This window comes from Pelodiscus sinensis, chromosome 1 (assembly GCF_049634645.1).
Source record: "Pelodiscus sinensis isolate JC-2024 chromosome 1, ASM4963464v1, whole genome shotgun sequence".
NCBI lineage: Eukaryota > Metazoa > Chordata > Testudines > Trionychidae > Pelodiscus > Pelodiscus sinensis.
This window is the reverse complement of record NC_134711.1, coordinates 8,598,182-8,608,943: the sequence shown is the minus strand read 5'-3', so window position 1 is coordinate 8,608,943 and position 10,762 is coordinate 8,598,182. Positions and strand designations below refer to the sequence as shown.

At 48.8% G+C, this 10,762-nt stretch overlaps 1 protein-coding gene across 9 annotated transcripts in view; it reads right to left on the bottom strand.

The window, feature by feature from the left end:
• Positions 1-1,125: 1,125 nt before the first annotated feature.
• PFKFB3 (6-phosphofructo-2-kinase/fructose-2,6-biphosphatase 3) overlaps positions 1,126-10,762 on the bottom strand; it is a 94,633-nt gene continuing 84,996 nt past the window's right edge. For 5 of the 9 annotated variants that reach the window (XM_075925983.1, XM_075925981.1, XM_075925982.1 and 2 more), the window contains exons 12-17: positions 10,535-10,597; positions 10,223-10,287; positions 8,646-8,819; positions 7,328-7,350; positions 5,653-5,918; positions 1,126-3,908 (exon numbers count right to left, since the gene is read on the bottom strand). In XM_075925983.1, coding sequence (XP_075782098.1) covers positions 5,903-5,918; positions 7,328-7,350; positions 8,646-8,819; positions 10,223-10,287; positions 10,535-10,597 — 341 coding nt within the window. In that variant the 3' untranslated portion in view covers positions 1,126-3,908; positions 5,653-5,902. The remainder of the gene's footprint in view (positions 3,909-5,652; positions 5,919-7,327; positions 7,351-8,645; positions 8,820-10,222; positions 10,288-10,534; positions 10,598-10,762) is intronic. The other 4 variants (XM_075925977.1, XM_075925979.1, XM_075925976.1 and 1 more) reach the window with 3 other exon arrangements.

Here is a 10,762-nt window from a genome sequence, read left to right as displayed (position 1 = left end):
GGCTCATAAGTCATGCACGTTGCAGGGCTGTTCCATTCTCTGGGACCCTCGCACCCAAAAGAGCGACACAGCAATGAAACAGCCCTGCCACCTAAGGCTGGCACGGGCCAGCTACGGGTTTTTCTTTGCTGAGTAGGCATATCCTCAGTGACAGTCAGAACTGAGGGTCACCACATGAAATGAACAGGTAGCAGGTTTAACACAAAAGGAAGTATTTCTTCCCTCAGCACACAGGCAGCCTGTGGAACTGGCCAGAGGAGGCAGTGAAAACCAGGACTTTAACAGGGTTAAAAAAAGTTAGATAGAAATACTGGGAATGGATGACAGGAGAGAGATCACTTGATGATTCCCAGTTCTGCTCAATTCCTCTAAAGCACCTGACACTTGCCACTGTTTGAAGATAGGACTCTGGGTTAGATGGACCTTTGGTCTGACCCTGTATGGCAGCTGTTGTGTTCTTAATCACGCTGGTGTGCCAGTGTACAACTTGCTAACTGCAATGGGGCATTGTATGGGTCACCCATCGTGCAGCTCTCTGAAGAAAAAAAATAAAAAAATACGGCCATACTTTGTAAGGCATAGAGATGATCGATCCATGCACAGGGAGTCAAACATTACAGCTTAGTCTACACGGCAGGGTTTTTGCGCAAGAAGCCTTTTGCGGAAGAGTTCTTGAGCAAAAGCTTCTTGTGCTAAAGTGCATCCAGACCTCAAAGCGCATAGCAAAAGCAATGGGCTTCTGCGCAAGAGAGCGTCCACACTGCATGGACACTCTTGCGCAAGAAAGCTCTGATTTCATCCACAGAATAGCCATCAGAGCACCTGTGCTTTTTCCAATAGGGGTTTCTTGCGCAAAAACCCCGCCGGTGCATCCACACCTGCCTTTCTGTGCAAGAGCTATAGCACAAAAAGGAATCATTCCTTGTGGGGAGAGGAATAACTACCAGCAAAAGCCTTCTGTTCTGTTGAATTTCTTGCACAAAAATGCACTTGAGGTGTGCATGCTCCACTGGTTTTTGCGCAAAAACCTTGTAGGGTAGACATAGCCTATCTGTACTGAAGGAGTGCTTGTCATCAGGTTAGGCCCAGGAGGAAAACCAAAGACGACGACGACCAGGCCCCGTGTATATTTCAACAAGGTATTTTATTGGTCCAGCAACTGCAAAATATACAAATTTCTGAAAGGCATACCCTGTTCTTAAGCTGGCACAGCTTTCATCTCAGGCAATTATTCCAGACTCATATATACAGAATACAAGCAACATATCACAAGTCAGAACAAAACAGACCCCCAAAGCCCTACCCTTCTCTCCAAGCTCGGCAGGATATATTAAATAAATAAACAGCACTCTGCTATCAAAATTATAAAAAAATAAATTCAAGTATCACAAAAAAAAAACCAAATGAAAAGTCATTGGTGTGGTTCAGTTTGCCCCTTTTGCCCACCCACGCTGCATTACAATGGCACAGCCCATGCCCAATAGTTGCTGTTTGCAGACACAGGAGGGTTGATGTCAGCTCTCCAGGGGAACATGATGACAGAGAACCAATCCCAAGAAGCCCCTTTCCATGCCTCCTCCAAGCCACCACCCCTTTGTACCTGGGGACTGGCTTGAAGTGATATTCCACCAGTTTCAGAACAGAAGATAAAATTTGTTTTGAAGTTTAGGTGCGTGTCAAATGGATCACGGGCCCTAATGTTTACATATGCTGTGTTATCTTTCCGTAGCAGGGGGAGAAAGTTAAACTCCTCGGGAAGCAGTTCGAAAGATATGTCACTCTCTCTAAAAATTCGTCTCCCTAAATCTAAACAGCAGACATAAAAACACACAGGCAAAACACAACTCTGCTTTTATCACAGCTATTCAAAAACAATTTCTTCCATTTCTGTACAAGAATAGCTGTCTATAAACAAACCTCACATTGGCAGGTCACCAATAAAAATATCTTCAATGGTCAGATACGGGCTGAGTGCACCGCTACCGGCCCCCTCCCTGGTGCTGCTCTACAACATACAAATGTACAAAGCGTTTACACTGTGCAAGACTAGAGCACTAGGCACTGCGGTTCACCTTCCCAGAGCAAAGTAACCACATTCCACCAGAGCCTTTCTGTTCCCATTGGCAGGAACCTCACCTACTAACCGTTCCCTGAAGTAAGAACGAATGAAACGAACAAGAGCAGAGGGAGCCCCAGCACAATGCTGACAGCTCAGAGCCTCCGCCCGCTTTGTTAGTGGACTGTACGGTGCATCCTTTCAGCATACGACTCAGTTGCACTTTAAACCCTTAAGATGATAATGTATTGCTTGAGCTCCACTCTGATTTTTGGCTCCGTGCTTGCGCACCGGAGAGGGCGTGTGGTGGGGTCGAATGTGGACTAGCCAAGATCTAGCGCTTGGCAGGCCAAGGAAAAACGAGAGGCTACTTCAATATTTGTCTCCGCCTTGCCCCACTTCCAGAGCAAGGCTGGGCTGGAGGAAATGCTGTACAAGGATAATACAAGTGCACACATACATACACACAGACTTCTGCACACATGACACAGTAGTGGTTAGTCTCGGGTTTAAACCCAAGCACAGAACAGACAGTCAAGAAGAGATTCTCACACAGAACTGGAAGTTGGCCAGTCCATACAGCTAGTCCATAAATTAGTACCTCACATCCCCACCTTTCCCCTCCCCACTGTTAATACTGTAACTACCCACTGCTCAGCACCCTTAATCTCTCCACTCATGCAGTTCAGCCTCCAGGTATCTAGGCTTCATCTAGAAGAAGCAGGATTTTGGAGCGAGGTGGGAGGGGAGTCACACCCTTGCCACAAATAAAGTGCAAAAACAAGCGATTTATAAAGAAGAAACGATTGCTTAAATGCCTCAGATAATGGATTTTCGCTGACACAAATTTGCTCTTCATGGACTGACCTTGATGCATCCCAAGAAGGCTGTGTCAGTCAAACCCACCTAGCCTAACCACCCATTGCAGAACAGTAAATCCTGCGCAGGGGGGAAAATGGAGGGTGAGGAGACTAGATTTCCTTGTAATCAAAGACAGCAGGTTTCTCTTGAATCTCAGATTCCTGTGGTCCTCCCTTCCCCCCATCTCGCTCAAAACAACATGGGGTTTCCCTTCAGTCCAAGGCCTGCTGCCACGTCAGGTCAGCAAGTGGCTCAAACCATCTCCCACCATCCCCAAAGCTGCTGCATCTCAGGTCTGGGCTAAAGGCAGTTTATACACATTGCAGCTCCCTTGATATTTACAGAGCAATAGAATCGTCGTATTGAAACCAGCAGCAGGGTTCTGCCTGAAAAGCCAGGGAGGTCACCTGACTGCTTCCGTAGGTCACCTGACTGCCTCCGTGGTTAGGTGACAGGATGCCTGCATGTCTCAGACCAACACTGATACCAATATGGAGAGCAGCCCGATGCACGGAGGAGTTGGAAAAAAAACCCAAAACACCCCTCCCCTTTGTATGTCTCGGATAATCCTGCCTCCTCCACATATATACACAAACCAGAGGAGATGGGGAAGTCCCAGCTATTTCCTGCAAGGTCACGTCACTTTGAAACAAAAACAAAAGTCCAGGAAACTCCGTGCGCTAGAAGCACTTTACAGCTTGCTATGCAATATCGAACACCCAGGAGGACACAACAAGATGGCTGCAGGATCTGTTGTTAAATCCACTTTGTCCAGGTCAATGAACTCTTCTCTCTCTCTCACCCCGACTCAATACAGTCCAGCCTGCAGATGAACAGCTAGGGTAGAAGCAGCCAAGGGTCGACCTCGAGTCAAATGGAGGAGTACGATACAAGCAAGCTTCAGAAATGATGATGGGATGGAGTCGGCGTTGCCTGCAGGCTACCAACGGCCCGGAAGAAATCAGGATTGCTTCTGGGAGCTGCTCATGTTCTTGCAAAGAAAGAAGCAAAACAAGGGTTGGATTTACTCTGCCACTCGGAAACCAAGCAGCAAGAAACAGAGGCATCTTGTACATGCAGATGGGACATGGGGAAAGGAAGGTGAACACAGACCAGGGGCAGGATCGCTGCAAAAGCACCTACACAGGAGACAAGTCAGGCAATCCCTGCTGAGGGAACAGCCGTGATTCAAAACCAAAAAGCAACAGAGGAGATTTTTTAGCAGCATGCTTCCTGCCTGTCACCCTCTACCCTTTGTGTTCCTGGTTCCTCGCTTAAACAGTAAGTGCCTCAGGGCAGGGATGACGCCCTGGATTCTGTACTGAAGAGTGACCAACATCAGTGCAGCAGGGATGTGAAAGGCCACCAGATAAGCTCACTTTGCCCAGGCATACACTAATACACAAGGCTCAAGAGAGGGGACACCCAGGCCCCTAGGTTTTTCCTTTCCACAAGCCTCCCAGCACATACTTGAAACCTCAATACTTTGCCCTAGTAAAGCTGAACCACAACTCTTATTTCAGCAGACCTAGTCTAAGGGCTACCCTGCCTGATGGCTGTAGGAGACTGGCACACTGGCTTGCTTCACATGAGCCAGAGAGCGCAGCTTTCTGCAACCTGCCTCACTGGGGGCTAAGCTCTCCAGCCTTCTCACTTGCCCCAGGACGGACAGACATCCAGCAAACACCAGGGTCACCTAGAGCAGCATTTTCTAATCCACACCCATGAGGAGACAAGGATGCCGGGCTCAACAGCTGAACACACACGAGTCTCAGTGCAGGACCGACTCCCTCTGCGGTGGTCACAATACTGAGTAGCCCCCATTCAATGTGGGATCGGCAGGTTTGTTGCAGTTGGCAAGTTTTCCAATCACACCATCCCAGGGAAGGGAAAAGGGGGATGGGACCAGAAATCTCAGTCCTGGCTGAGTTGCAGAAGTGAGTTGAGATCATCTCACTGCTATCCAAGGAGACAGGGTCAGGTTAGGGAAGCCAGAGCATGCACTGAGCCATTTACCTTGGAAATATTAGTAAAGAGAAAACTTTAAGGAAGTGATACACAGTTCTTCTTTAAGCATGAAAAGTGAAGGGGAAAGAGAGGAGGGGAAGAGACTTTAAATTTGATTTAATAAAAGTTCATTCAGGAACAAATAATAAAAGAGACCTCACCCACACACTGCCACATGCAATGTCATAGTCAAAAAGGCAGCAGACATCCTTCCCGCTTGCTTCCCCCCAGTGCCTTGAGCCTACAGTGCTGGACACTTGCTATAGTCCCTGCCCCATAAAGGTAGTAGGCTATTGTCTGATCGGATTTTTTGCCTGCTTTCTAGGTTACTCACTCTCTTGCAGACAATCCCATTCACAACAAAATCTCCAATTTGTAGGAGGATGGGGGCTCCCGGCACTGGGATGGGACGTTAGACACTCTGAGACCCTCCACTGGTGTAAGCGATTGGAGTTCCATTCACTTCAACGGTGCTATGACACATTTACATCAGCAGAGCACCTGCCATCAATGCTAGCCTAGATCTATTTACACCCACGTACACAGTATAGGCACATAATGTGTATCCCCAAATCGGGCTAGGATTGGTCCAAGTTGCCTTCTCTTCTAGCTGAGAAGGAAGCCACTTTGATGGATCAAGGGAGGAGGGTGTATGGTGGTAAACATGTAAGTCAGTCTAAGATGGGTTAACCTAGTCAGGGGACTGGGAGAATTCGCATGTTACACACCTCCTCTGAATTTGGCCCTTGTGCCTTAGGCTCCTCGTCTCTGCCTTAAACGAGCTAAGCAGGAAGGTGCCACCAGCCAGTCCAGCTCCCGGCCATCCTGGAGTCTGGTCTGCCCTAAGCGTTCATCTGCTAGAAAGCACCGGTTGGGGGCGTGGACTGATTCGGTGGAGTGCTTGACCAGGCAAACGGAGACGTTGTCCCCAAAAGGTTTTGGGTCTCTGCTTCGGAGGGGGCATTTTCAGTGTCGGTATCAAGCCATCCAGTGCCTTTTGATTACAACGCAGGCACTATTAAGGATCATCCTGACAAGCAGCAAGGAGACAGAAAAGCAGCTGTGCATGCCACGCCAAACAAATTAATCACAAATCAAGACAAGCCGGCATTGGTCCTGGAACATACAAGAGCTGAGCACCCCACAAACAAGAATCTGGCAAGGGATTGCACAACGTGTTTGAGTTTGCTAACATGACCCACTCCTTAGCCCACCACCACAGAGGCTGTTCGATCTGATATTCCAGCTACACGATCACAAAATGGGAGGGAGGTGAGAATTAATGAGCTTTGTCAGGGTGTTCAAGCGTTACTGAGTTCTGCCTCTGCGGCATCTTGAGATGAACAAGGACAGAGATGCACATCGACTATGACTCAGGCTGATCCAGCGTGTAAGATGAACTTCTCACCATTATGCTGTGCCTGTCTCCTAGCAGACTACAGAACCCCATTGTGTGCCAGCTAGACTCCCTTTCACATTCTGTTACTCTGCAACTGATCTGTAAAAGCCTACGCAGTGTAGAGGAGTATAAAAGCAGCCGGAATTAGGGGTATTCATGCAGAGCTCAGATACAATAGAGGCAAGAATCATATTCTTGGCCGTAGCTGGAGGTGTCGCCTGCTTACTATTCCCAAGCCATCAGGGATACACTATTCCCAAGAATCCTTGAATCCCGACTTGCTTGTCAGTATTGCAGGAAGATAGATACTGAGACCTGGCAGGTCTCAATGCACGTCTGAACCGCCTCCCTGGAGGCTAGAGATAAATCCTTCCAGGAGAAGGGGAGCAACCTGAAGCAGGACTCTCCTTAGGAGGCTCACCTGGTGCAAAAAATGTGTGTGTGGAAGCCTCTCCAGGAGCTCAGAATACGAGCCATCCCTGGCCAGCAGGGAGCAGCATGAACTAGACGTGGGTTGGTAGGTGGAGGTTGATATCTGCACCAGAGGACACTGCAAAACTATCAGCTGTTAAGTCATCTACACAAGTAGGAGTGTCATAGCCTATGGGAAGCCAAATCTGCAGCCAGTCCCGAAGGAAGAACAAACCAGATTGGAGGCTACCAGCATGGATGAGAAACCTTAGAGTCTAAAGTCCTTGACCAAATAGCGGGAAAGGGAGCAGGCAGGGAGACTAGAAGGTGGGGACATGCTACGGATTCCTTCCCAACTGAAGAGGGACTGGAGAGAGCAGTAGCACTGGGGAGATCCAGGGCACTTCAGTGTTTGATGCCCCCCATATCTTCCCCCTACAAAGATGCATGAATTCCCCCACTTGGGAAGGAGACGGGAGCCACAGAACTCAAATCCAGAACTCGGTCTAGTTTCACAGCAGCACTAACAAAACAAGCCAGTCAGCTGGACGGCGGGAGACACAGAAAGGGAACACGCACAAGAAGATACTTACAGACACGCCTTCCCTAGTAAAGGCTGCAAGGAGACAGAGAATGGAAAGAGAAGCGTCAGTCACAGAGCGCACACAAGGAAGGGAGTCAATTGAAATCAGCAAGAGGCAACCACCCAAAGAGCAATTCCAGACTGAATGTGGGCAGAGGGTTGACTGGAAGAAGTGCTAACATGAGGGACCCCAAAACCCAGCTATCCTTAACCATCCCTATTTGTGCTAATTGATAACCAGATGTTAATGCAAAGCAGCCACCAGCCAGAGCCTCCAGCAGTTCATCCCAGAGCAACACCCTCTTTCCGAAGGCTGCTTTTGGGACTGGCAGTGGAGAGGGCAAGAAGGAATTAACATGGACTTCAGGGCACAAGAAGAACAGACAGATCATGCAGCAGGCTCATTAGCCCTATTGGGGGCAGAGTTAATCTATAACTGAGGTGGCTTCTGAAGCCTGACCCCTCCATGGTCACTTAAGGGGAGGTCTAGCCAGAACCCCGAAGCTTTTAACGAGCAGGGAACAGACTGGGTGGAAGGAGTTTCACTACCGTATTAAATATCAGAATGGGCAGGAGAAAGAAGCACTAAGCAGTGTCCCTGGAGAAGCTCCCTCCCTCTCTAAAGGGTAGATCAAGAAAGTCCAGGAGTCTCCATGGGATGGTTCCTGCCAGTCTGCAAATCTACTTGTGGCCATTATAGTCAGAGCCAGTTTATCATCTCCATGACAGCTGGACATTAGAGCTGCTCTTCAAAAAGGCAACACAGGTTCTAGTCTAGCACCCTCACCCCTAGCTAGGTTGGGGTTTTGGTATCGCAATGGGAAGGGAAGCAGGGCTGGAAGGAATCTTGGCTCCTAAGCGATCATTAAGATAACTGCAAGAATAAATTCCCTTATTGCGACATTTGGAGTTAAACCCCAATCTAATGAGGGACAGCCAGATTCCAGAGGGGTAGAAGTGCAGATAGCAACAAATGATCTGGAGTGAGAAAGGTGCATGGTGCTCGTTTGCTCTATTTAGAAACTTGTGCAGTAGCTAAGTTCAGAGACAATAGAACAAGGCTAGAGAGAAACTGTAAATTTCAGCCACACAACAGTGGCTCGGTTCAGTCTGGATTTGGATTTTCCTGGGCTTCCAAGGGTCTCAATAAGCAAGAGATGGAACAGCTAGTTAATTTAGGTGCTTTTAATAGAAGGGAATGCATTGGCGGTAAACTATTTACATTTAGCTCAGAGACAGCAGCATAATTAAAATAATCAAAGACTGTTCCCTAGATTAATAAGCAACAAGAAGAGAACATCAATAAAGACAAGAAGAATTCAACTGACTTGTCCAGGCAGCTGCGAGGGCACCTCTTGGGGCATACAGACTGGCAGGGCAGCAGCAGAAGAAGCCACATGCTCGTCAAAGCTGTTGATGCGAGGTTTTTTGGTGGGTTCTGGGCTTGCTAGAGGGGTAACGCTATTACGTCTCATGAGCGGGTTAGGTCCCTTCTTTGCTTCCTAAATTAGAGCAAGACAAAGACAAAAAGGAAGAAGGCGAAAGTTATGAAATAAAAAAGCCATTTTAAATTCTCCTGTTTCTCCCCCTGAAAAAACATTCTCCTTTCGTGGTGCATGTCTGATGCCCCTGATCGTCAAGTGCAAGCTCCCGATCTTTATGTTGGAGACACTTTCCAAGGGAAAAACCCTACGCTCCGAGTTGAGACTTCAACCCTTCTGGTTCTACTCCCACAGAAAAAAGGCCATGACTTGCAGGGATAGTTGATAAGAAACAGGAAGGCTCTTCTCTCACCTTCTCAAGATCTTTTCCTCTGACCCAAGGAAACAGGCAAGAGGGGAGCACAAAAGCAAGAAGCACAGGAGGCAGCTAGCCCAGCGAGGGAGAGCGATTCAGCAATTAGACAGAGCAGTCAGTGAAGTTTCATTGCAAAGGGCTCATGCTATGGGAAGTTCTGCTTCCTGGAACTGCCCACAAGGCCAGTGTGAAATGAAAGGGAGTGACAGCTACCCAGGCAGCAACTTAGCAGAATCACTGGAGCATTTTGCACTGGTCCAGACTGATTTGGTCGCCACAGCCTAATCTGGTTATTGCTGCAGAAACCATTGCTACAATGCAGCAGCTGACAAAGGCTCCTGATCTGAACTGCTTCACCTGTTGCCAGCTACCCAGCCACCTCTAAGCATGGCAGGCAGTCTTCTGGCCGCACTACGTGCAGAGTAGGACAGGAAGTGAAGAAAGAGCCACCCGAAAAAAGGGACAATTTAATGGGCTCCATCAGCACCATGTCGGAGCATGCCTTCAGGGCTACCACAGAGCTGTCTCCGAAATCACCAGCTCCACTGCCCATAACACCGACACATTCCTTGGAGCCTCCCATTCAAGTGCTGGCTGGGCTTAAACCTGCTGATGCCGTGGGCTTGTAAACTATGCAGTGACACTGCATCAATCTTGCTCCCGACAGGAGATTGATGTTTTTCCTCCCTCTGCTGGCACACAACCCACTCTCTCCCTTCTGCTTAACGAGGCCCTGGGCCTGATGGATCTGTCCCTAACTACGGCACTGCAGAAATCATTCCTACCCTCCTCCTGCTTCTAGCTCATTGGCTTTCAGGAGGCCGGATCCAAAGTCCAATGACAGTTTGTCCATTTACTTCAGTGGGCTTGGGATCAGGCTGCTAGAATCTAGGGGAAATGCCTGGAGGCAGGTGGAGTAGTCAGTCAGAAACTTTAATTTTGGAAGCCTCTTAATCTGCCTGCAACTCCCAGAGCCAGTTCTCAAATGACTCGTCATGGGGCCCAGCCAATTCCCTGACCCCAGCCCTACATGACATCCTTGCTGCCAGCTAATGTTAGAAGGAAGAAGAGAGATGGACTGAAAGATCTGAAACAAAACGCCACTCACCTCTGTCTGGTCTCTGTGGGTGTTCACTGCCTCAACGTTCAGACAGATGGATTCCACTCGGCAGCCTGCACGGAGGAGCAAATCAACAGAGAAGCTGTCAGCAATTTACAGTTCCTTGTTGCTTTATGGTCCATCCCAAAGGCCTTACCGCAGGGACCCACCACGCTAGGCAGCGAGCACACAAACATCCTAGAGAGTGCACTTGTCCTCCCAAGAGAGCCTACAATCTCTCCTGAACTCAGGTGTAACTAACCAGCAAACACATCCCCCAAACCCACTAGCCACCCTGGCACAGAAAAATCTTCTACTTACCATAGGCCACAGGGGTCAGCTTCAGCACCGTATGCAGGGGGCATTTCAGGTAGGGCATTTCAGCTGCAGGAACAGCAAACAAGGAGGGTTAGCGACAGCACAGGCGGAAGAGTCCATTCTGCATGTGTGTTTGCATGAGGACGGACAGACTCAACTCCAGAGGCTGGTGGGAGCTACCCTCCCCGTAGGTACATGGTTTCTGAAGCCCAGGCAAAACAAGGCGCCACC